The 26,621-nt window shown below is 45.2% G+C and overlaps 1 protein-coding gene and 1 long non-coding RNA gene across 4 annotated transcripts in view; one reads left to right on the top strand and one right to left on the bottom strand.

Moving 5' to 3' along the window:
* Positions 1 to 3,933, bottom strand: part of LOC138733797 (uncharacterized) — a 51,813-nt gene extending 47,880 nt beyond the window's left edge. Inside the window, exon 1 of the long non-coding RNA XR_011339464.1 lies at positions 3,907 to 3,933. This is a non-coding gene — a long non-coding RNA (uncharacterized lncRNA). The remainder of the gene's footprint in view (positions 1 to 3,906) is intronic.
* A 1,025-nt stretch (positions 3,934 to 4,958) lies between these two features.
* The window catches only part of LOC138733792 (zinc finger SWIM domain-containing protein 6-like), a 167,929-nt gene continuing 146,266 nt past the window's right edge, over positions 4,959 to 26,621 (top strand). For all 3 annotated transcript variants that reach the window (XM_069881283.1, XM_069881281.1, XM_069881280.1), the window contains exon 1: positions 4,959 to 5,487. In XM_069881283.1, the coding sequence (XP_069737384.1) occupies positions 4,959 to 5,487 (529 nt within the window). The remainder of the gene's footprint in view (positions 5,488 to 26,621) is intronic.

Raw genomic sequence — 26,621 nt, 5'->3', positions numbered from 1 at the left:
CAAACTTACAGTCCACTGAATGCACTCTGGTCTTGCCTCAGTTGCTATTAACAAATCATCCATATACTGTAGAAGGATTCCATCTCTGGAGGGGGAATCCCATGTTTCAATTTCTCGTGCTAATTAATTTCCAAAATTTGTTGGGCTATTCTTAAAACCTTGGGGTAACACTGTCCAAGTAAGCTGGGTTTTCCTACCAGAGGTAGGACTCTACCCTTCAAATGCAAATATCTTTTGACTTCCTTTGGCTTATGGCAGACAGAAAAATGCATCTTTTAAATCTAAGATTGTAAAACATATCTGGTTATTTTTAATTTAGTAACATACCACTTTAATTTAGTAACAGCCACTGCAGGATGCAAATCCCTGTCAGTCTTAATCATTTCTCTCAGGTCCTGTACTACTCAGTAAGTTCCATCAAGCTTTTTCACTAGTAGTATGGAGTATTATATTAAGATTCGCATTCTGCTAATAGTTCCATGTCTTAAAAAGTTATTAATTGGACTTTCTATTCCTTTACAATCTTTTATTGCAAAGGGTATTGTCTCTGGCCCAGTCACTGTTGTCTGTGCCAGAGCCCAGCAGTTGCTGATCTGATAAGGGACATTGGAATGCAGAGTGCTGCTAAATCAATTTGCTGTGAAAAAAACAAACCCTTTTCTTGTAAGATCACACATCTATTTTAAAATAACTGTCTCAAAAATATTCAGAGGTTTTTCCCCAGGTTAGGGTCTACCAAACAGTCCACCTCCTCACACACACCAACTGTTGAATAATGAACAATCTTCCATGAATTTCTTGAAAAATAAACCAAGTGTTAATTTTATAGTTCTCATATCAGTGCTTGGATGGTTCAAGCTAGAAAATACATAATCAAAGCAATTAAATTACCAGAGGAAGAGCTAGCAAATTTATTGCAGCTGGATACTAGACTGTTGCATTTCAACAATGTTCTAAAAAGATGATTGGAATTTTTGAAAGTTAACAAATCAGAGGCACCTGCATTTGGTGCTTAAATCTTTTACACACATCCAATGACCACTGCTACTTACACACTTGGTACAAACATTAAATCTTTTTCTTTTCTCCTTCACTTTACATACATTTTAAATCTTTCTTTTCTCTCCTTTTCTTCACATACCTTTTCCACCACTGATCACACTTTCTATTAAGTTACATTAAGTTTTGTCTCTGCCAATTAGGCAGGTGTTCAACATTTCTTACATTATTGATACACAACACACACACACACTAAACCTGTGTGTACTGTTCCTCAATTACACATACACAATAATAAAAGTGCCTGCAGAAATAGCCACACAACAAATTTCAAATAAATTGATAGTTGGCACTCTTAAAATTTTAAGGATCATCCCCCTCATATTTTAATAAAGCCTGTTTGAGAATTCCCCAGTAATCACTGGGATGCTCATTATTTTATCTAAGTAAAACTGCTTATAACTTGGCATGCCCCTACAGGGATAACAGGGTTAATTCCTGGACCCAGAGGGAAAAAAACAACCCCAAAACTTCACATTCAAGGGAGGAGAAGGGAAGGGGCATTCAAACCCAATGCTGCAGGTTTTTGTTTCAACTAGTAAACAAGCTTAACTCCTGTTACAATCACATTCTTTCTTACTGCAAGCTGGCCAAGATTTGATTCTTATTATTATTATTCTTAATGATTTACTCCTTCCTTCAAGAGCAAAGATGCCATTACCTCTTCACGTACTCCCCTAGCCCAGAAATGAAAAAAGCTTCAACAGCATCCTGTGTAGCTATTAATATTCATAGACTTAATGGCAAGTAGCTATTCCTGCTGACTAGTAGATGAATGAAAAAGGTGGATCTATGGGCTTTTCCACATGCTTTTCTCTGGTATTTCTTAAGTGAATTTGATAATTTCTGCCCAAATCTGAAAAGACAGAAGAATGACTAAACTGAGATAACTGACATATGGGTTACTTCTGCTTATTATCGAAGTTCTGTGTTTCATTGCTATATCTCTCACTCTTCTTATTTCTCAGTTTTCTCAATTTCTACTGTAAAGCTTCCTTACTATGACAGGAAGAACCTCCCAGTGCCATTAGTGTATTATTTTTATTGCAGTAGGTGTCTAAGACCTGGTAAAGAACAGCCTTTACCCAATTTAGAAGAGCATTTTTACTGACTTGCTAGGCACTTGTTTAAAACAGAAATAGCACTAAAAGAACACAGAAGAAAAAATGCTTCAAGATGTGAACAACTGTTAACAAAGAGTAAATGATGGGGTAAAAATATAATTTTCCTCTGCTCTCATACACATGCAACCATAAAGTTCTTAATTTTTCACTTTATACATTTCTCTGCTCTCAGAAATACTGAGATCAATACCATTATCAACACCATATTAATAGTAAAAGAAAGTTCTACATCCTCGTCTCTTGTAGCATTCAGGCTCCCAAATACCTACAAAATTTAGTTGGAGTGAAGTATATAAATCCTGTAGATCACTTGTAAAATATATGCCTAAACTGACAAAGATGCCAGTTAATATCCCAGCAAGGTCTCTGTGAATTTTTGAAACTGCCACCTCAAAAGTAACTGGTTTTGTTCAGTCTACACCCAGAAGCACAAGCATCAGTTTATCATAATTTCCTATCCAGAAGGTAGCTCTCATGATCCCAAAGAAAAAACATCTTGTAGTATATACAGAAAATAAACTTTGCAAAACACAGTTTAGTCCCTGTCTGTAGTCTGCAGTTTAAATTCCTTGGTTAAAAACATTAGCCATTTTTAGTATGAGTGACTGATAGCAGAAAAAGCAAAAATGTTCTATATCTAGATGTAAAAAAATTCACTATCTGTGAAATTATGAATTAGACTACTGTCTAAGAGCTTACTAGCATATAAAAAAGCCAGTATTTGCACATTCTAAAACATCTTCAGGTTTTCTGCTGATCTTTCTTTAAAAATCAAAGTCAACGAGTCTGATGCAGTTCATTGAGTTCCCCACCCATTTTGAGTGGAAAACACCGTTTTCGCAAAGCTCTTCAATCCCCCATTTAGAAAATAAACTATTGCTGTAGTCTCGTTTTGCTTTTCTTTTTTTTGGTGCAAACAAAAAAGTAGGCGTTAAGTTTCAAGTCTACTTGATGTTATTTGTACTTCTTGGATCTTAAGCCTGACAGCTTTGACGTTCTTTCGCTGCGTTCCCTGATGGGGCCATCTCCCGACTGCGCACTTCCCAGCTGAACACTTGCATTGCATCATGGAAAATGTAGTCTATATGGGTAAACAAACCTATGTGAACGAAACAACTAAGTGCACAAATTACGGCTTCTGCATCGTATGCTATCAAGTGGTGTTCATTGTTAAATCCAAGTGAGACGAATAGGCGTTTTCAACTGTAAATTGCAGAAATTTTCAAGCCATTTTCAAGCTAAATTTCCAAAGCATTTAATTAATTAAAAATAACAATTGTTCTAAAATGACACATCAAAGTCTCTATCCATAAAAAAATGGTATCAGCTTTATCTGATCCTTAGTGTATATTATTTTCATAATATTTTACATTAGCTGTGTGGCTGTAATTAGGGACAGAATTCCTTGCTACAAGTAGTGGTAGCATATGGTATTTACCTGGCTCCATGCAGGAGTCCTATCCTTGAGCCTGCCACTGTGGCTCATCAGCATTTTTTTTAAATTTTTTTTTAATTTGAGGAATCGGTATGATCCCAAACGGTATGATTTTTAACAAACACAGAAAAATAAAAAGAATCCTTCTCACTCTGCAGCAACTGCAAGTGTTACACGCAACACCACTTGCTAAAAATTAACCGGGACGGATAACCAACACCAGCCTTTTTACAGGCCTTTTAGACACCAAAGCAAACGCAATACGTTCATTGCGTTCGATTTACTTACCGCGGATCGTGACATGGAGCCCTTCACCTTGGGCTGTCAGAGCAGTTCCAAGCCGAACGATCTGCTAAGCGAGCCGGCCACATGGAGATCGCACCAGGCTGCAGCCAGCGCGCAAACGCGCCCACGGCACGCGCGACCAGCAAGCCAACACAGGCCAGGCAACCCCACGGGACGGGGACTCACCCCACAGTCCAATATCCGTAGCTACCGAAGCGCCTCTTATGGAAGGGAAATATTTAGGGCACGCCTCACAGAGCCGCCTAAAGGGCTTGTTGCGGGCACGCATGGGGTCGGCCACCCCGGCTCCTGCCCCAGAGAAGCAGCACCCCAACAACACCACCCCGGCTTCGCCTGTTTCAACTCGCCTCTAAGACAGGAACACAGGCCACCCCACTCTATGGGGGCCGCCCATAGACGCCTCCTACCTGCCCTCTGAAGCGCCTCTGCCACCTCCCAGCAATTCTCAACTCCCGCGGAGCTCCGGCGAAAGGCCGGCATCGCTCTGCTCCCCCAGGCGAGGCACTAGAGGCAGACCAGCCCCCACTTTTCTGCGGACGAGGGTGGCTGCTTCAGCCATTACCGTATTTTCCGGCTATAGCGTGCGGTTCTTCTCACCCATACCCCCACCAGCTTTCCTAGCAAAGTCGACCGGGTTGACCGCAATTTCATTCCTTACATGGTGTCAGAGAGAGGCAGCCGCCAGCCACGCCCTCTTTTCCCACCAGGCGCGTGAGGCGCTCTCAAATTTGCCCGCGTGACATCAGTGGAGGAAAAAGGCGACAAGTCAGCACGGCGTACCCACACCAGGAGCGCGCACCATCCCCCACCAGGAGCGCGGAACTAGCCTTCCTTAGGCTGTTCTATTTAAGTTTGTGGCGCCGACTTCCATAAAGCTCCGCCTCGCACCGGAGGCAAGGCGGCCGACACCGCCCCCGCGGCCATATAAGGGAAGAGAGGGTGTAGCGCAAGATTGCTTACGGCCGCTCGTTGCTTTCCTGGTGCTGTTTATAGGATACAGCCACTTCCGCTACTTGCTTAGAAGCGTCGCGATCATGGCGGAACGTGGCCAGCTCCCTCCCACAGCTAAACGTCTCTGCTGCAGACGCGGTTATGGTTCAGGGTGTAGGCCGGGCCAGCGAGTGGGCAGCACCGGACTCAGTAGTGGGGCGCTCTACGCCGGATCGGCGGCGGCGGCGGCGGCGGCGGCGGCAGCAGCCGCTGCCGCCGCCGCCGCCGCCCTGGGGCTGCTACCGCTCGGCAAGACCCAGAGCCCCGAGTCCCTGCTAGATATTGCGGCTCGCAAGGTGGCGGAGAAGTGGCCCTTCCAGCGGGTGGAGGAGCGGTTCCAGCGGATCCCGGAGCCGGTGCAGCGCAGGATCGTTTACTGGTCCTTCCCCCGCAGCGAGAGGGAGATCTGCATGTACTCCTCTTTTAATACCGGCACCGAGGATCCCGCTGCTGGCTCCGTGGGGGCCGGCACCGCGCCTGGTGGGGGCGCGGATGCCGCCGAGAACCGCTTGCCCTTCCACAGGGGCATCGCTCTCCTAGACGGCGGCTGTGTCGATAACGTTCTGCAAGTCGGTAAGTCACCGGCCGTGGCCATGCTGGCCGTTGGCCTCCTCAGCCGCGGGTCTCCTCCTGCGTGTCGCTTGCCTAGTATTCGGGGAGCTGCCTCCCTCCCTGCGTGGCCCTGGCAGCGGGAGCCACCCTACCTCTTTAGTGTGCCCTAGCAGCCCCTCTCCGGGGGCCGGCAGTGCGGCCGGGGAGCTGCCCACCGTGGCCCGGTCTGCACGGACCTTGTAATTCGGGCCGGGCAAATTCCTCTGCTAGTCTCTTCTCCCCCTTGCACCCAAAAAGACGGAATAACGTTTTCGGCACACTCTGTGACACATTCACGGTCCTAGTCACCAGCAGCCGTCCCGGTCTCCGGCAGGCGGGATGGGCACGCTGCTCTACCCCGCCTGTCCCTTTAACTCTCCCAACGCGTCGTTCCTGCTCACTGTAATCCAGAGTGTGTAATCCCCTTTGGCTCTGCTTCCTCCAAGCGCCCACCCTCCGTAATCCGGGTCATCTCCGTATCTCGAGTCACAATAGCGAGGAGATGCCTCTGCCGCTCATCCTCCCCCTCCTCTCCAGGGACCGCCGGTGAAAATGAATCAGCAGAAAGTGACCGGCGGGGGAAGAGGGCGGGATGCGCCACGGTTCAAAATAAAGAAATAAAAGAGGCTGCGAGAACCCAGGAGTGTGTGTGGGGAAGCCGTGAACAAAAGCATTTCTAGGGCAGCGGCGGCAGCGAGACAGAGGGTGGGGGAGCGATCCACCAAATCCCTGCTGCTGTGGCGGAAGGCTGCCGCTACTCGGGCGCGGAGGGGCCCTTGAGTTGCTTTGGGATGAGCCCCTGGTGGTGACAATGGCGAGGTGAGGAGGAAAGCGTTGTTCTTCCTCCTCCTGGAACAGTACCTTCCCCCCCTTCTGCCTCCCCGGGAGCTGCCGCTGCTCTTCACCAGCTGCGGGCTGGCACCCCTGCCTCTGTTTAAAGGGTTCTGGAGGTTGGTACCCTCCGCCCCAGTGTAGGGGGCTGCCTGGGAAGGGGACTGTACCCCGCCCGAAGGAGCCCCCACCGGCGGGACAGTAGCGACCTCGCGGGGGAAGGGTTTCATAGTTTCCTGGGGAAGCTTCCAGGGGTGGAGTGGTGGTATGCTTGCACTTTGTGCGGCCGGGGTATGCTGGGCATATCACCTTGCGGTGGTACCTCACGGCTGCGACTGGAGACTTTGTTCTCATTTTCATGTTTATTTGTGTTCTCAGTTTTCTCTTGTGTCCTGTGTCCGTCTTTCACCTCCCCCTTGAATGTGGAAGCCGGACAAGAGACGCTATTGTTTCTCACCGGCGGCTCGACAATCGGTGGGCAGCGTAGTACGGCGGCTCTGCGGAGCCAGTCTTTCTGTCCCGCCCTATGCTGGGCCGGACCGTCCCCCGGCGGTGGCTGAGCTGAGCTGCAGTTGCTGCTCGCCTTTTGTTCGCAGCGCCGTGCGGGGCTGAGGCACGCCGAGTCGTGGCGGCGGTCCCGATCCCAGTGATGCGGCTCCCCCTCGGCTTTGTCCGCAGCGGATTTCACGTCGCAGGCAGCCTACAAATGTACCTTCTGTTTTCTGAAGGGAAGCCCTGTTGCTGTTCTTAAGCGAAGCGCCCTTTCCTTTTGCCTAAATGGCTTTCAATTTTAGACTTTTAAAATTACTTTTATTTTATTTTAAAATTACTTCTATTTTATTTTAAAATTACTTTTACAATTTTGTTAACTTTCTTATAAGTTTAATCTTTTGGCTTGCTTTCTTTTTCCAAAGGTCTGATGTGCCTCTGTGGTTCCTCAGGGCTGGCAAAATCAAGGGTAGGACTTTTTCAGTTTGGTTGGAAGTGCCGAGGCATCTTTTTCCTTTTTCCTTCCATTTGCAAACAAGAAGGAATGACAGGAGTGCATGTAAGGGAGGGTTTCTTGACCAATTACATTTGATCTAGGAATTCACTGTGAAAATAAAACCAAGGGTTGATAAATAAAAGATGCTGTCTTTTCTAGGACACTCGTTGTGGGCTTGGCTTTGCTTGTGGAATAGGCCTCAATGAGTAGCTCTCAAAGGGGGAGCAAAAAAAAAAAAGTTACTTGTTGCATATCTTCAAAAGATGAATAATACTGACAAGGGTCAATGTGAAGAAAAAGAAAATATGCAAAAATACAACTGAATTGACTGCTGCTTCTGGATCTCAACTACATTCCAAACATGCTATACCTATTGCTGAAAATACATTTGGTTTGTTGTGGGTTGTTTTGTTTTGTGCAAGGGCTGGGAGGCATGTCCTATGAGGAGCAGTTAAGGACTCTGGGGTTGTCTGGTTTGGAGAAAAGGAGGCTGAGGAGAAACATTATAGCTCTCTGCAGCTTCCTGAGGAGGGGAAGGGGAGAAGGAGATGCTCAGCTCTTCTTCTGAGACAGGATGTGTGGGAATGCTTCAAGGCTGCATCAGGAGAGATTTAGACTTGACATTAGGAAGCATTTCTTTACCGAGAGGGTGGTCAAACACTGGCACAGGCTTCCTAGAGAGGTGGTCGATGCCCCAAGCCTGTCAGTTTTTAAGAGGCATTTGGAGAATGCCCTTACTAACATGCTTTAACTTTTGGTCAGCCCTGAATTAGTCAAGCAGTTGGACTGGATGATTGTTGTAGACTATTTCAGTTGGAAGGGATCTATTTTATTCTGACAGAGGCCTTTGGTTTGCCTAGCGAGGGAGTTGTGGAGCACTTAGGTAGGCTGGGTCCTGGTGTGAAGTTATTGTGTAATTTCAATTGTGTAATCAATTCAAATGACCTTACTTGTAATGCTCAGTATTTCTATAAACAGGGAATGCAGGATTTGATTTGAGGGACACTCATAAATTTAAGTTCAGTGTTAGCTAAATGGAACAATTTGCTTCTGAATTTTAAGTGTCTTTTTTTTTTTATATATATGTAACCCTGTTTAACATTCAGGCAACTTTATCATGGCAACTCCTTTCAAGTGAAAGGGTTTAAATAACTTGTCTATGCTCTGCTAAAAATCTTCGTGTTCCTGCTTCATACCACCCTGGCTTTAACGTGTGTAATGAAAAAAATCCTAAATAAAGAAGGAAGGTAACATGTTAGTGATATGCGATAATAATAATTTTAGTAATCAAACAGTAAGGTTATCTGCTAGTCTATTTTGAAGCTGAATTATGTTCTCCTAGCATAATAATTAGCATCACTTCATTCTGAAAGACTTTTCACCAGAGAAGTTGGCTTCAAAATTCCATTTGCATCTAACTTACTGATGTTTTAATAGCTTTTTTGTTTCAATCTGACATGGACTTTGTTTGCTTTCCTTTTTTTAAATAAACTGGACTCCAAATCAAACCTTTTCAACTGTATAAAACAGAGCTTTTTCTACTACATGTGTTTAATTTATTTCAAACCAAGTATTTTTGGTAAAAGTTACAGTCTAAACATGAAAGCACTTTGAGTAAATACAACAATCTGAAAGGAAAATTAGAAATTGACTGTGGCCAAATTAGTGAATATGCCAGGAGTGAGGAGACTGCTTTAGATGAGGCAGTGTATATTTGGTTTGAGGCTAGCCCTGAATTGGTGTACAGCACTGTACACAGCTGTTGCTGTCAAGATTAGGAAGTGATGTGATCCCTCAATAGCACAGTTGACCTGACAAGAGCCCTTAATGCAGCTATCCTAGGAAAAGAAAAAAGAAAACAGACCCTGTGCCTCTGCTGGTATGATTCATCTTGCTTGGGGAAAGACACAGACTGCTTTTGGTGTACAGTAAGCTCAACTTTGTTGCTGTAGCTGCATCCATAGTATAAGTGCTTAGTGTTGTGGTTGAGTTTTTTTTTTCTTTTTTATGTCCTATAAGTACTCCTAGAGTATTGTCTGTCTGTAATTTGAGATCGGCTTGTCTTTGCTGCATAGACAATGTTTGCTCATACAGGTCTTCCTTTAAGGCGTTACAGTACTTTCTACAGCAACATAAGGCTTTGTAATCACAGTAGTTGTGCTTTTTGGGTATTGTCATGGTTTAGCCCCAACCCTGGCTTGATTGGCAGTTAAACACAGGCACTTGTGCTACGCAATCACTGCACGCACACAGTGAAAGGGAAATGAGAGACTTGTGTGTTGGAAACTAAAACTGCTTTAATGAAGTGATAATAACATTAATGGGAACATGATAAAACATATACAAATACACAAAATTGAACCCCCTGATGGCTACATCACTGCTGGTGCTGCAGAGCAGGTATGGGGAAAGATCCTGGGCTGAACTCAGCAGCAGGACGGAGCGGGACTCGGGAAATAGATTCAGGAACGCATGGATCTGGGATCAGAGGCAAAAGGACAGACTAACTCCTTATTAGACACTGGCCATCAAAGCAGAGGGCTTAACCCTTGTGATCCCTCAGTTTCATATAGAACGTGACGTACATGGGATGGAATTCTCTGTTGGTCAGTTTGGGGTCACTTGTCCTGTCCATTCCTCCTTGCAGGTGCAACCCTTTTTCACCCTTTTCACTTGCAGCATTCACCAGCTTGAGGATGACCTTGATCTCCACAGGGAAAGATGTAAGCAATGGCCTTTCTGCACACCAGTGCCCTGTTACTTTGGTGATAATTTACATTTTAAGCATTGTCACTTCTGGAGACACATGCCGTCTGAAACGAAATTAAGTTATTTAGACAAGGCTTAGCTGAAAAGTTAGAAAATTAATTCTGATTTAGTTCAAACCAAAACATTCCATGCCATACTCTTTACATCATGCTTGGGTCACTATTACATGTATCTTCAAACACACACACACGCATGTATATAGATTGCTAATTCATGATTCTTCTACGTGATAGTTGTTTTAAGTCCATGACTGTGGGTGCCCATCCATTACAGCAGTCTCTCAGGGCAAGATGAATGGTTGAGGATTCCTCGTGGTTTGTTCCCATGGGCTGCAGGTTAGAGATGTTAACATCAAGAAGGTCACTGGATGCCAGATGATGAAGCTAGCTTGTTATACTGGAAAAAAAACCAACTTAGAAACACTGTTAGTAATTGAGCATTCTCACCCAGAGTCAGATTTCCTTGAGGTACACATTCAACCTCACCATCCTTCAGCATTACCCAACAAGTATGTCCAGGCCTTTGAGTGAAAGCAACCCCATAAATGGGTTTGCCCTTGCCAAAAGCAGGAGAAACCAAAAAAGTTTCCCCCAGCAAATTCCTTTCATGCACCACAGGGACTTTACCCCCCTCTACTGTGTGTAGAATATCTGCTTGAGCAGGACCATATCGACTGGTAGATCCCTTGGTGTTCACTAACCAGGTGACTTCTGCCAACTGCTTATCCCAGTTTTTAAATGTGCCACCCCCATTGCTTTCAGGGTAGTTTTTAACAGTCCACTGTATTGCTCAGTTTTCCCTGAGGCTGGTGCATGATAGGGAATATGATATATCCATTCCATACCATGCACTTTGGCCCAGGGATCTATAAGACTGATTTTTGAACTGAGTCCCATTGTCTGACTCAGTTCTTTCTGGAATGCTATGCCTCCACAAAAGTTGCTTTTCAAGGCCCAGGACAGTGTTACGGGCAGTGGCATGGGGCACAGGGTACGTTTCCAGCCATCTGGTGTTTTTTTCCACCATTGTAAGCACATAGCTCTTGCCCTAGCGAGTTGGAGGGACTGTGATGTAGTCAATATGCCAGGCCTCCTCATAATTATATTTCAACCGTTGCCCCCCATACCACAAAGGCTTTAACTGTTTAGCTTGTTTTATTGTGGTGCATGATTCACAGTCATGGACAACCTGCACAATAACATCCATGGTTAAATCCACTCCTCGGTCATGTGCCCATTTGTATGTTCTATCCCTTCCTTGTTGACCTGAAGTGTCATGGGTCCACTGACTTAGAAAGAGCTCAGCTTTACGTTGCCAGACCAAGTCCTTTTGGAACACTTGAGCAGCCTTGTCCACTTGCTGGTTGTTTTGATGTTCCTCAGTGGCTTGGCTCTTGGGTATATGCGCATCCATATAATGTACCTTTATGATTAGTTTCTCTAGTCAGGCTGCAATATCTTGCCACAATGTGGCAGCCCAAATGGGTTTACCTCTGCACTGCCAGTTGTTCTGTTTCCATTGCTTTAACCACCCTCACAGAGCATTTGCTACCATCCATGAGTCAGTACAGAGATGAAGCACTGGCCCCTTTTCTCATTCTGCAATGTCTAAAGCCAGCTGGATGGCTTTTACTTCTGCAAATTGGCTCGATTCACCATTTCCTCCAGCACTTCTGCGACTTGTTGTGTAGGACTCCATATAGCAGCTTTCCATCTTTGGTGTTTTCCTACAATATGACAGGATCCATCAGTGAACAGGGCATACTGTTTCTCATTTTCTGATAGCTAATTATATGGTGGGGCTTCTTCAGCACTTGTCACCACCTCCTCTGGTGGCATTCCGAAGTCTGCCTTCTGGCCAGTCCATGATCACTTCTAAGATTCTTGGAAGATTAGGGCTTCCTATATGGGCTTGCTGAGTGATTAATGCGATCCACTTCCTCCAGGTAGCATTGGAAGCATGATGAGTAGAAGAGACTTTACCCTCAAACACCCAGCCCAGAAGTAGTAACAGGGTTGTTAGGAGGAGCTGTGCTTCAGTCCCAATCACTTCTGAAGCAGCTCTAATTCCTTCATACGCTGCTAAGATATCTTTTTCAGTGGGAGTATAGTTTGCCTCGGGGCTGTTGTATCCTCGACTCGAGAATCCTGGGGGTTGACCTTGTGTCTCCTCTGGTGCTTTCAGTCAAAGGTTCCAGGTAGGACCATTGTCTCCAGCTGTGGTGTAGAGCATGTTTTTGATGTCTTGTCCTGTTTGGACTGGCCCCAGAGCTACTGCATGCACGATCTCTTGTTAATTTGTTCAAAGGCTTGTCCTTGCTCAGGGCCCCAGTTAAAACTGTTTTTCTTTTGAGTCACTTCCTAGAGGGGTCTCACAATCTGACTGTAACCAGGAATGTGCATTCTCCAGGAACCCCCAATGCCTAGAAAAGCTTGCGTTTCCTTTTTGTTAGTTGGTGGGGACATAGATGTTATTTTGTTGATCCCATCTAATGGGATTTGGAGATGCCCATCTTGCCATTTAATTCCTAGCAACTGGATCTCTCGTGCAGGTCCCTTGACCTTGCTTCTCTTTACACCAAAACCAGCTGTCAGAATGTCTATCTTCTCACTTTTCTCACAAACTTCCTCTGCTGTGTTACCCCATACGAAGATGTCATCAATGCATTGCAGGTGTTCTGGAGCTCCACCCTTCTCCAGTGCAGTCTGCATTAGTCCATGGCAAATGGTAGGGCTGGGTTTCCACCCCTGGGGCAGTCGATTCCAGGTGTACTGGGTACCCCTCCAGGAAAAAACAAACTGCACCCTGCACTCTGCTGCTAAAGGAATAGAGAAAAATGCATTAGCAATATCAGTTGTGACAGACCACCCGGCTGCCTTTGATTCCAGTTCCTATTGCAGTTCTAATGTGTCTGGTACAACAGCACTAAGCGGTGGTGTGACCTCATTCAGGCCATGATGATTCACTGTTAATCTCCATTTGTTGTTAGCTTTTTGCACTGTCCCTATAGGACTGTTAAAAGGTGAGTGAGTTTTGCTGATCACTCCTTGGTTCTTCAGTTGTTGGATCAGCCTGTGTATGGGAATCACAGAGTCTCGGTTGGGACAATACTGTCGTCGATGCACTGTGGTGTTAGCAATTGGCACCTGTTGGTCTTCTGCCTTCAGCAATCCCCCAGCAGAAGGGTCCTCTGTAAGGCCAGGCAAGGTGACAGCTGTTTAATATTCTCAGTCTCTACAGCTGCTATACCAAAGGTCCATTTATACCCTTTTGGGGCTTTGAAGTACCCTCTTTTAAGACAGTCAATGCCAAGGATGCACGGTGCATTAGGTCCAGTTACAATGGGGCGCTTTTCCCATTTATTCCCAGTTAGGCTCACTTTGGCCTCCGCTACAGTCAGTTCTTGAGACACTGAGACACCCCGCCGTCACTCCAGAAATAGTGATGGATTCTGTCCCTTTACGTTTCGATGACAAGAGGGCGCACTGTGCACCAGTATCTACTAGGTCTTCATACTTTTGTGGTTCTCTAGTGCTAGGCCATCGAATCCACACAGTCCAATAAACTCGGTTGTCTCTCTCCTCCGTCTGGCTGGAGGCAGGGCCCCTCTGATTTGGAACAGAGTACCCACCAAGGAATGGGTTTGTTTGTAAATTGCAGTAAATATTATCATTTTAATCAACAGTTGGAAGAGTTTTTCAAAGACAAAATGTACTAGTTTTCTGAAAAGCCACATAAACCAGCTGTCCCTCTTAATTTCCAGCCCTTCAGCTCTCAAGGAAAAAATTGTAGTACTTTCTGATTGTACTTTGCAAATTTCACGCTGATAAGATTTGAACTGCAAGCCTGAGGCTTGCAGTGCTGGCACTGTACTAACTGAGCTAAGTGCTAACAGAAGTGCCCTACACTGCTATCCAAGCCACTCCCAGCCTGCACTGATACTCACAGTACAGATCTTTCAAAGGAAAAGTCTGCTGCAGTCCTGGCTGAGCTATACAAGCAAGTTAGGTGGGCGAACATTCTGGAGGGGTTTGATTTGGTTGGGTTCAGTTCAATTTCAGCCTTACATTGGGCACCAATAAACTGTCACAATCTAGCCCCAGCCCAGCTTGATTGGCATCGAAATGCAAGCAGTTGATGTCTCAATTCCCTTCCTCCTCATTTCAGAAAATTAAGTTACTTAGATGAGACTTAGCTGAAAAGTTAGAAAATCAAGTCTACTTTAGCTCAAACCAGGACAGGTATGAATATCAAGGGAGTGAGTTGGAGGGAAGAAACTCCTAGGGAAGGAAAATAATGTAAATTGCAGGTGGGACAGGAAGGGTAGGAGAGGAGGCGGGGTAGCCCTCTATGTTAGAGAGTGCTTTGATACCGTCGAGCTTGATTATGGTGATGATGGGATCGAGTGCCTGTGGGATAAAATCAGAGGAGCCCACAAGAAGGTAGATATTGTGATGGGAGTCTGTTACAGACCACCCAGCCAAGAAGAAGCAGCTGATGAGCTCTTCTGTGGAAGGATGGCTCGACAACCGAGGATGTGATTTGATAGCAATAAACAATCCAGGGTTAACACTTGTGACTAGGCCTGGCGTTCCTCCTTAAAACTGACCTTGGTATGTTGATAGAAGAAAGTGCATAACAAAAGCACAGAACTCAGCGCTGGAAAGTCCCTAAAACTCAAGACCATTGTACCAGCCTCCTTCCAGTGCTTAACATCTTTTAACCAATCTTGTAACTACTTAAGGTGCATGGACAGTACAGTAGGACCAATTGTAAGTTGTTTTATTAGCTTGTGCTCTGCTAGAATAAGTATATAAGGAGTGTTGTGTTTATGAATAAAGGAGAACAACTATACTCACATTGAGATTTCATCGTTACTCAGGGTCCGCCTCCCACTCCCACACTCTTCTATAAACAACTGGGAGTAGTCTTAAGATCGCTACCTCTTGTCCTCGTGGGAGACTTCGGTCTTCCGGATGTCTGCTGGAAGTGCAGTAAAGCAGAAAGGAAGCAGTCTAGGAGGTTCCTGGAGTGCGTGGAAGACAACTTCCTCACAACCGGTGAACGAGCCGACAAGGGAAGGTGCCCTCCAGGACCTGCTCTTTGTGAACAGAGAAGGCCTTGTGGGGGATGTGATGGTTGGAGGACGCCTGGGACAAAGTGATCATGAGATCATAGATTTTTTAGTTTTAAGTGAGGTGAAGAGGGGCATTAGCAGAACAGCCACCTTAAACTTGCAGAGGGCAGACTTTGGACTGTTCAGAAGGCTGGTTGGCAAAGTCCCATGGGAGACAGTCCTTAAGGGCAAGGGAGCCCACAAAGGCAAGGGAGCTCCTCAAAAACGAAATCCTAGCAGCTCAGGAGCAAGCCGTCCCCATGTGCTAGAAAAGGAGCCAGCGGGGAAAAAAAACAGCTTGGTTGAGTAGGGAGATCATGAGGGACATCAAAAAGAAGAGGAATATCCATGAGCTTTGGAAGAAGGGAGAGGTGTCTTGGGTGGACTACAGGGAGGAACTGAGATCATGCAGAGAAAAAATCAGGAGGGCTAAGGCCCAACTAGAAATCAGATTGGCCAAGTCTGTGAAAGATAACAAAAAATCTTTCTATAAATACATTAATAATAAAAGGAGGACCAGGGAGAATATTCAGTCCCTATTGGATGCAAATGGAACAACTGTGACAGGAGATAATGACAAGGCTGAGGTGCTTAATGCCTTCTTTGCCTCAGTCTTTAGTTGTAAAGAAAGTTGTTCCCTCTGTGTGCAAACCCAGGAGTTAGAGGAGCAGAACAAAGGTCTCATGATCCATGAGGAGGTGGTTAGAGACTTGCTTGCCCAACTAGACACTCACAAGTCTACGGGGCTGGATGGGATCAGTCCAAGAGTATAGAGGGAGCTGGTGGATGTGCTGGCCAAATCCCTTTCCATCATCTTCCAACAGTCCTGGAAGACTGGGGAAGTTCCACTGGACTGGAGGCTGGCTGATGTTGTGCCCATCTACAAGAAGGGTTGCAGGGAGGATCCAGGGAACTCCAGGCCTGTCAGTCTGACCTCAGTGCCAGGGAAAATCATGGAACAGGTGATCTTGAGTGTTATCATGAAGCACATGCAAGAGAACTGGGTGATCAGGCCCAGTCAACATGGGTTCACAAAAGGCAGGTCTTGCCAAATAAACCTGATCGCCTTCTATGACAAAGTGACTTGACTACTGGATGAGGGAAAGGCTGTGGATATAGTCTTGGACTTCAGTAAAGCCTTTGATACAGTTTCTGCTTACGAAACTGTCAGCCTCTGGACTGGGCAAGGAAACGCTCTTCTGGGTGGAAAACTGGTTGGATGGCCGGGCCCAGAGAGTGGTGGTAAATGGAGTTAACTCTAGCTGGAGGCCAGTTACAAGTGGGGTTCCCCAGGGCTCAGTGCTGGGTCCAGCCCCGTTCAATGTCTTTATAAATGACCTATGTTGCGGTTGGGGCAATCCACGACATGTAGAAGTTGTGGGCCAAAAGACCATCTTTATTGATTTTACAAGACTTTTTATGCGCATTCCCGAGCTGCTCGTCCATGCACGATTGGTTTAGCTAAAGACCAACAGTTCATAATTGGACGACTCCTTCTCAGCTGTAACTTCATAATTGGGTGATTCCACCTGCAGCCTGGCAGCTTCCTAATCTTGTTTACTTGGCTCTTCTTGGCACCTTCCAGCTTCTTCAAGGATACACGGGCATCTATTCAAGGCCAATGTTTAAGTTCACACACTCTAACTCCTCGGACCAGCCGAGGTTTCCCACAATTCCCCCTTTTTGTATTTGTGCTACAAAAATTGCCCATGCCTTCTGCTGCAGGGCCCTTGCAACAGAGACACAAGACATGGCAACGTTAATAACACAAACACAACAACGAACCAAATCAACAATCTATATCTTACCAAAGATAATAACTATCTTGATAGTCCCCATCCTTTAAGCAAGCCATTCAACTAATACCACCCATCGACTCCTTATCCGATACAACACATTCCCTCAAAGCCTTCAAATTCATGTCCTTAAACTAATAATGAGACTCTATTACGGTTCTATTTTGTGATACAGCATAGCTAACACTATCAACATCAGTTAACAAACCACTCAGTGAAATCAATGTAGCATTGGTTTGCTTACCTAGCCAACATTCCAAGTTCATTAGCTTTTTAAGGCGGCCGCAGCAGCAATCGCAGGTGCCAGTACTGATGCTGCTATAATTTTTTGTAATAAGGTTGGATGTTGGTGACATAAGCTCCCCAAAGCTGCATGGCCCATCCTTAAGCTTCAAAAGAATTCCACCCCCCACGCTCTGTCCCCACAAACTAGAAAGATCCCTACAGGCAAAACCAACCAGAACAAGAAAAGAGCGTGACATATTAGAGGAGGTGTATCTGCTTCGGTTGTGGGACCATTCGTTCTTCACTTGCGCGGACCATCCACAACAGGCCAAACGCAGTGAGTAGGAACCCACTAAGGGCCACTGTCTGTGGAAACACAAGCATACCCTCTTCCCCAGGTTAATAAATCACACGGAGGTGACCATTGTCCACTTTGCAGGTCTTTCACCTTAGTGGTTGTGCTACATAGGGATTCAAAGTGGTGACCCATAGGTGGCTCCTGCATATCCTCTATTATGTTAACAAAATTCAGTACATACGTGGCTTTATTTAACCGCGCTTCAGGGGGTTCTCCAACCATTCCCCGTTTTTGTTTTTGAAGAAGGTGTTTTAGCATGCCATGTGCTCATTCCACAATGCTCTGTCTGGTAGGAGAATGAGGGATCCCGGTAACATGGGTAATCCCCCAAAGCTGTAAAAAGGCTTTTACTCGAGCGGAAATGTAAGCAGGACCATTATTGGTCTTGATTTGATGTGGAACACCACACACAGCAAAAGCCCGTTGCCAATGTCAAATAGCATCTCGAGCTGTTTCTCCTGTGTGTGCAGCAGCTACTATGACTGATGAAAATGTGTCAATAGACACATGTACATATTTAAGTTTACCAAACTCTGCAATATGGGTAACATCGGATTGCCAAATCTGTAAAGCTTGTAAACCTCTGGGATTTGTGCCATAATACGCAGGTCCATGTTCGCCCTGGCAATCAGGGCAGGCTGCAACAATAGAACGGGCCTCTGTAGTTGTTAAATGAAATGGACGTTTCAAGGCACGAAAGCTTTGATGCAAAAACTGATGGGATTCAATTGCTTGCTGTGTCACATTAGGCACTGGCCTCATTGCCACAGCTGAGACCAATTGGTCAGCCTGTGCATTACCAGCTGCTAGAAATCCAGGTAAAGTGGTATGGCTTTTAATATGCAGGACATAATATGGTTGTGATCTTTTTTGAATCATCAGCCATAATGATTATAGCACACCAAATAATAAGGCATTACTTACGTTTCCCAAAAGTGCTTTATCCAGTCACTGGACTAGTCCCGCTACGTAAGCTGAATCTGTAACAATATTCATTGCACAAGTGAATCGCTGGAATGCCAAAGTAACAGCACAAAGTTCCACAATTTGAGGGGAACCTTCTTGCTGCTTGACTATGTGTTGCCACTGGTGACCATCATACCAGACAACAGCTGCTTTTCCAGTGCGTCCTGATCCATCTGTAAATACTGTAGGACCTGTCACGGGTTCTTTCTGGCTTAATTGTTTCTGTCCAATACAAATCTGACTTCCTAACTTACATAACAGATGAGAAGGAAAATGATACTCAATTTGTCCTGTATAATTCATTAATGTGGCCTGCAATGCCGAACTGTTAGCTAGACACCATTCAAAATAGTCTACCTGAACATGTAAGACGATTTTTTCTGGGTCTCTTGCCAAGAATTCTGAGCACCTCATTCGGGTCTTAATGATAATCTGCACCAATAATTCAAACAGGCCGGAAGCAGTCTTTTTGTTGCGACAAGACAAGAAGGCCCATTCCAATACATGAAGTGGGTCTTCCCAATCTGGGTTCCATTGCACGATCATTGCAAATGGTATCATGTCATCAATCAAAACAAATACCTGAACTGCAACAGTGAGCTCAATTCTCCACACATGCTTTTCCTGAATTGCCCTTTCCACCATCCCAACTGTTTGCTTTGCTTCGGAGGTCAAAGACCGCGGTGCTGTAATATCAGTGTTTCCTTTTAATAGTTCTAAAAGGGGCCTCAATTGAGATGAAGTTAGGTCTAAATAAGGCCGTAACCAATTAATGATTCCTGCCAATTTCTGTACATCATTCAAGGTTTTTACTTCCATCATTAGCTGGATCGTTTGTGGCTGCACAGTGCAGTCAAGCACCCTCATGCCTAAATAAAGCCATGGCTGAGTGAGTTGTACCTTCTCTGCAGCCACTACTAGGCTGAATTGGTTCAATGTTGCTATTTTCTTGCTGGAGGGAAGACTCGCACAACCAATATGATTGACAAGCAAGCTTCGTTTATTCATCAGAAGGCACGCATTATATTGCTCAGGTTCATCAATAAGCACATTTGGCAAAATCTAATTGGTTCATGTCTCTAACATTAGCATATACGGTTAATCATTGGTTATTGCTTATCGGTTACATTTACATAAGTTCCTTATTTTTTGCCAACTAACTCCTTCTTACTGCTAACCAGAACATCCTTTTACGGTATAATGCTCTCGTCAAGGTCGTCTTACTTTTATGGTATAATGCTCTCGTCAAGGTCGTTTTGGCCTTCTCAGCTCAGCACATCTCGTGCATGTTGACATGTCCTTTATCACGTAACCACTTCTCCACAGTTCAATGAAATTCGTGTGTCAGATTCCATTGCTGACAACAGTTGAGATGTTGGAGCAGCCAAAAGAATATCATCCATGTAATGATAACAGTACCCCATTGCATCTTTTTCTCTGATTGGGCTCAAGGCTTGAGCTACAAACCATTGACAGATGATGGGTGAATTTTTCATCCCTTGTGGGAGCACCTTCCAATGGTACCTCTGCGATGGTTCAGCATGGTTGACTGATGGAACTGTAAAAGCAAACTTTTCCATATCATTTACATCTAATGGAATGGTAAAGAAACAATCTTTTAAGTCTATCACAACAATTTCCCACTGCATGGGGATCATTGTAGGTGAGGGCAATCCCGGCCGCAGAGCTCCCATTGTTGCCATCACCTCATTGATCCGACGTAAATCATGTAATAATCGCCATTTTCCTGATTTTTTTTTCTTAATCACAAACACTGGGGTATTCCACAGGGTATGGGATGGTTCAATATGACCTGCAGCTAGTTGTTCTGCTACCAAAGTCCGCAGGTCTATAAGTTTTTCACAATTGAGGGGCCACTGATCCACCCTAAACGGCTTCTCTGTTAACCATCTCAAAGCCAGTGTAGGTCTCTTCACGCCCTGCAACACAGTGACCCCTAATGAAAATCCATGGTTATCTGAACCCCCCATTGTGACAAACAGTCTCTTCCCCATAAGTTCAAAGGGGCCACAGTCACATAAGGTCGAACAGTAGCCTTTTGTCCTTCCGGGTTGGTGATGAGTACTGGTTTCGCTGCCATGAAACCGTTGGTGACTCCCCCCAGGCCCACAACACCTTGAGTGGTAGAGATCACAGGCCAAGAGGAAGGCCAATCTCATTGAGAAATAATAGTGACATCTGCACCTGTATCTAATAGTCCATTTACCTTCAATGATATTGGCAATGCCTGATCCATGGATAACATACACACCATTTGTGGTCGACTGTCAGACAGCATTTGCATTCAAAGCACTTGTGGTTGTCCGGTGGATCCAAACGCTCCAGTGCCTCGGGTGACCTGTTCAGTCCTAGGGACACAACTCATAAAAGGTACAAGTTGAGCAATGCGAGTGCCTTTTTCCACTCTAACAGGTGGAGTGGATGTGGAAACCATAGTATAAATTTGTCCCTCATAGTCAGCATCAATGACTCCCGCATGTACCATAAGTCCTTGTATAGTTAGCACTTGATTGTCCAATTAATAATGCACTTAGTCCGTTTCTGATGAGTCCCCAAGCATCCAAGGGAACCTTATGTACCCCGTGCGTTGTTAGAGTTACTGTGTCGGCAGTGGATACATCCATGCCGGCTGATCCCTTGGTTTTCCCTGAAAGCCAGTCACAAAGGCCTGTGTTTGAGGATGCCTGCGGGATGGATTGTTTGCTGATGCGGCAGCATTTTTGTCTGCGTGCGCCCCCTCGCGCTCTTCTTGCTGTTTCCCTGCAGCGAGGGCTGGTTATTTAGATAACCTCTGAACCAACGCTGTGCTGCAAAGTGGCCTCTTTTCTCACACATAAGACATGTGATTCCTGCTGCCCCCGCTGCTCCAGCTGCGTTCTCTCTCTTGTTCTTTTTTGGGCACGCTCGTTTAAAATGCCCGACCTGGCCGCAATCAAAACATCTTAAATCCCTTGTTTTCACAGCAGCCAAGGCCGCGGCTAGGGCTGTTACTGTATGCCCTATGGATCCCACCTTGGCACAAGCCTGTATCATGGCGTCCAGGGTGGGGACCCTGGCAACGCTTCAATTATCTTCTGGCAATCATCATTTGCATTGTCCTTTGCAAGCTGAGTTACTAGCATAGTTCTTACATTCACATCAAGCACTTGCCTTTCTACTGCAGCTTGCAATTTTTCAACAAACTGTAAGAACGGTTCTGTAGTCCCCTGCCGAATCGTGGTGTATTTTGCTTTAGGTTCAGCTAATTTGGCCGTACGTATTAGTGCTTCCAGACCCACAGCCTTGACCTGCTCTAAAACCAGTGGATGCCACTGTGCCTGATGCTGCGGGTTAGAAAACTGTCCTGTCCCTGTTAGTACGTCCATGCCATTACCAAAACGTGCATCGTCTTGTGGAAGCTGTAAATTCCGAAGTGCCTGGGCCTCAGCCTTCTGTGCCCATATTGATGTAAAAACAGCGCACTGTACTGGTTGAAACATTATCTGCGCTAGCATAGTAAAATCAAAAGGTGTCATTTCTTCCATAGACAACGGCCTGAGTAACTGCATAGCTGCCGGAGAATTTGGACCATATTGTGCCACAGTTTTCTGCAAATCTTGAATCACTTTCCATGAGTACGGTATGTGCTCATCCATTACCCCCTTCGCTGGATCCCCCCTCACAACGGGAAATGCCATTGCCGCAGAAGGATCAGCATCAGGCTCTACTAACGGGACATCTATCATCTCAGACAGCTTCCAATCCCCCTCTCGTAAAGCCTGTGCTTTTAGCTTCTGCCAAAAAGATAGAGGATTGTATGCACGGATAGTAGCACGTGCGGGAGGCAAATTCCCTAATTGAGATGTTCCTCTGCAAGAGGGACCCCCAAGAGGTTTTTCCGACTGCTGTTCTACTCTGTCTTTGCTCGTTCTCTTTCTCCCCACCCCCAAACATCTCATCGTCCCATTCATCAGGCCTTTCTTCTGGGAGTGGAGTGTTCCTTGACAAATTTACGCAGTGCTGATGTCCTCCTTTGTCTGACAGAGAAAGTGGTGGGGCTGACGGCTCTACTGGAGCTATACTATCGGTATCAGATGGCAACGATCCTGGATTGTCTGGCAGCTCTACAGGTATTCTAATAGTTTTACCGCCGGCCGTGAAAGGGTGTCTTGTGCACATCCCATCGTCAGAATCATCCCAAAGCTCCCCTCTCTTCCGTGGGTCATGAATTCTAGGGCATGCTGTGGAATCTAGCCTATATCCTGGAATTGGTTCCTCTGCAAGGAGCGACACGGGAGGCACAAAATGCTGTACAGTATCAGGAGCAGGAGCGATGCCCTCCGCCTGGTCCTGCTGCAGCTTAAAATCATTCAGGGTCTCATAAAGAAGACGCCATGTTGGTAAAAGTGCTGCTGCGTCTTTATCCCCCCGCGTAGCAGAGTCAACCAGTTTATCGCCCACCTCCTTCCAGATAGTAACATTAAAGGAAGTTACGGTAGTTGCTTCATATCCCTGTTCTTTTCTCCATAGGAGCATTTTTCGCAAGTCCGACACTTCTAACTTAACTCCCCGTTTTTGCAGGATCGTTTTCCACATGGAAATGATTGTTGTCTCCTCCTTACTTAAGGAAGTACCCATATTTCCCAGCAGCTCACCTCAATCCAGGTGCTTTCTTCTGCGAACAGCTCTGGAGACTCTCTCCCACACCAGTAAGCTGGCAGCATTGGAAATGCTTTTCCTTCGCCTCTCAGCTTGCAGCTCTGGAGCCCCACTCCTCCACCACTCAGCTTCTCTGGGTACTCATGGCTCTGCAGATCCGTTGTCCAAGTCCTCACAGCTCTCCGGTCCACCGTCTACGGTCCAAGTGCCGCGATCACGTCGAGGGTCGCCAGATGATGCGGTTGGGGCAATCCACGACACATAGAAGTTGTGGGCCAAAAGACCATCTTTATTGATTTTACAAGACTTTTTATGCGCATTCCTGAGCTGCTCGTCTATGCACGATTGGTTTAGCTAAAGACCAATAGTTCATAACTGGACGACTCCTTCTCAGTTGTAACTTCATAATTGGGTGATTCCACCTGCAGCCTGGCAGCTTCCTAATCTTGTTTACTTGGCTCTTCTTGGCACCTTCCAGCTTCTTCAAGGATACACGGGCATCTATTCAAGGCCAATGTTTAAGTTCACACACTCTAACTCCTTGGACCAGCCGAGGTTTCCCACAACCTGGATGAAGGCATTGAGTGCACCCTTAACATGTTTGCAGATGACACTAAGCTGGGCCACCCGTTTAGCCTTCTAATCAGCCAATCTATTACCTGTTTCCTGGTCGGTGTTACCTCTCAGGTGCCCTTGACATGGCATGAGGTTTAACAAGGCCAAATGCCGGATCCTGCACTTGGGGCACAACAACAGACTAGGAGAAGTCTGGCTAGAAAGCTGCCTGGAGGAGAAGGACCTGGGGGTGTTGTTTGACAGCCAACTGAACGTGAGCCAGCAGTGTGCCCAGGTGGCCAAGAAGGCCAATGGCATCTTGGCTTGTATCAGAAACGGTGTGACCAGCAGGTCCAGGGAGGTTATTCTCCCTCTGTACTCGGCACTGGTGAGACCGCTCCTTGAATACTGTGTTCACTTCTGGGCTCCTCGCTACAAGAAGGATGTTGAGGCTCTGGAGCGTGTCCAGAGAAGAGCAACAAAGCTGGTGAAGGGGCTGGAGAACAAGTCTCACGAGGAGCGGCTGGGAGAGCTGGGGTTGTTTAGCCTGGAGAAGAGGAGGCTGAGGTGAGACCTCATTGCTCTCTACAACTACCTGAAAGGAGGTTGTGGAGAGGAGGGAGCTGGACTCTTCTCCCAAGTGACAGGGGACAGGACAAGAGGGAATGGCCTCAAGCTCCACCATGGGAGGTTCAAGCTTGACATCAGGAAAAATTTTTTCACAGAAAGGGTCATTAGGCACTGGCAGAGGCTGCCCAGGGAGGTGGTTGGGTCACCTTCCCTGGATGTGTTTAAAAGACAGGTGGATGAGATGCTGAGGGGCATGGTTTAGTGTTTGATAGGAATGGTTGGACTGGATGATCTGTGGGTCTTTTCCAACCTAGTGATTCTGTTATTCTGTAAACAGTTAATCGACTGTCACTTTGCACAGCTTTAGATTTTAATGTAAATGTTATGTGCTAGAAAATCACCTTATCTCTGGAAGAGGGTTCAGCCAAAAAGCATCTTCAACTTGGAGTTGCAAACTCATTTTTATGAAGCTCCTTGATGCATCATGATTGTTTTGGAGAGGCATGTATTTGGTGGATGGACCACTCCGTGGATAAGGAATCAACTGGATGGTCACAGTCAAATAGTTGTTGTCAATGGGTCAGTGTCCACGTGGAGACTGGTGGCGAGTGGTGTTCCTCAGGGGTCGGTATTTGGACTGGTGTTGTTTAACTTCTTTGTCAGAGACATGGGCAGTGGGATTGAGCAAGTTTGCTGGTGATACCAAGCTGTGTGGTGCAGTTTACATGTTGGAGGGAAGGTATGCCATTTAGAGGGACCTGGACAGGCTTGAGAGGTGGGCCTGTGCAAACCTCATGAAGTTCAACAAGGCCAAGTGCAAGGTCCTGCACCTGGGTCAGGGTAATCCCTGGTATCAATAGAGGTTGGGGGATGGAGGAATTGAGAGAAGCCCATTTTATTTAATGTTAGTAATACAAAACTAAGGCTGTTATTTGTAGAGATACAAGCTCTGAGTTTTGCATTAACTTCTTGGTGTCCTGTGGTGCCAAATTGTCCTGGTCTGTATTGTTACCTTTTTCCAAAGGGAGAAGTTTGTGTTAAACTATGTCTTTTCGATGAGAGTGAGAAGTTTATCTGCTGACATGCCAAAAAAACAAGCATGGTGCCTTCTGCAGTCAGCCTGATGTTGGGATTTGGTTAGAAATGTATGACTAAAAATCCAGATTTTTTTAATACAATATTGTGGTAGGGGAATAGACAAATGATGTCTTGACTTCTTGCTGGACTTATTTGACTTAGTTCCAAGACTACAGGAATCTTGTGAAAATATCTTCAGTGATTCCAGTTTCAGTTTGCTTTAAGAAATAACTACCAATATTTCCAAGTTCCAGAACAGAAACAAGTAAACTAATTTTAAATATTTAATTATGAAAGGAAGACATCTGAATGCGTTCCAGTTTCCTTGTTAGATTTGGAATGCAATGCATTGTTTAGGGAACACACAAACTATTTTCAGTGTGTGTGCTTGTCTACTCTGATGTGCTATCCTTGACCTTGAATATTTTTTTTTTAAATCCTAAAAAAAAGGAGAGGAAAAAAAAAAAAGAAAAACTTCTTTTAAGACCAGATTACTAAATGTGGAAAACTTTGTAAATCAACTCCTGCCTTTTATTCAGTCCTTCTCTTGAAATATCTAATCTAAATTTCAGTAGAAAGCAAGCATTTTGAAGTGATTCCAAATGGTGAAAAAAAAAGTTATACTATCTTTCCATGTAATTATGAATAGTAGGATAAATGTAATAGGACAGTGTAATTATTGCTCTAGAATTTATTTTTTTTAAGGAGAATTGTAAATCACTTCCCTTCTTTTTTAGGAAAGTTTTATATTGGGTTGACCTAAGAAAAGTTGTCATTGTTTGTTTTGGATCAGTTTTTGTGTTTCTCATATTTCATTTTCCCCTCAATTTCAAGGCTTTCCTTGCTTCCAAGAAATAATTTTTAATGTTTGCAGCTTGCTTTCAGTTTAGGAAAGTAATTTCACCTCTGTATATGATCAGATATTTTGGTACATAGCAGTTCTTGAATTTGAGCCAGTTGTCATGCCAGCAACCCATGCTTGTGCATGCACTCTCTCTCTGCACTGTAACTTTAAGAGATGAGCAATTAATTAATTAAAAGCAAAATCTGTTTGTGAAAGTAGACTGAAACAATTTAGAAGTCAGTATTGGGCAAATTGGTTTAATTAAAATCAGTAGCTAGTTACAGTGTTTTGCCATATCATTTGCTTTTTTTCATGAACCTGTTAAAATTGAACCCTTACATAAGACTGTGATAAATTTCTAATAA

The sequence above is a fragment of the Phaenicophaeus curvirostris genome, assembly GCF_032191515.1.
Source record: "Phaenicophaeus curvirostris isolate KB17595 chromosome W unlocalized genomic scaffold, BPBGC_Pcur_1.0 scaffold_34, whole genome shotgun sequence".
Lineage (NCBI taxonomy): Eukaryota > Metazoa > Chordata > Aves > Cuculiformes > Cuculidae > Phaenicophaeus > Phaenicophaeus curvirostris.
The sequence above is the reverse complement of the archived record's forward strand: the minus strand, read 5'-3'. Positions and strand labels throughout refer to the sequence as shown.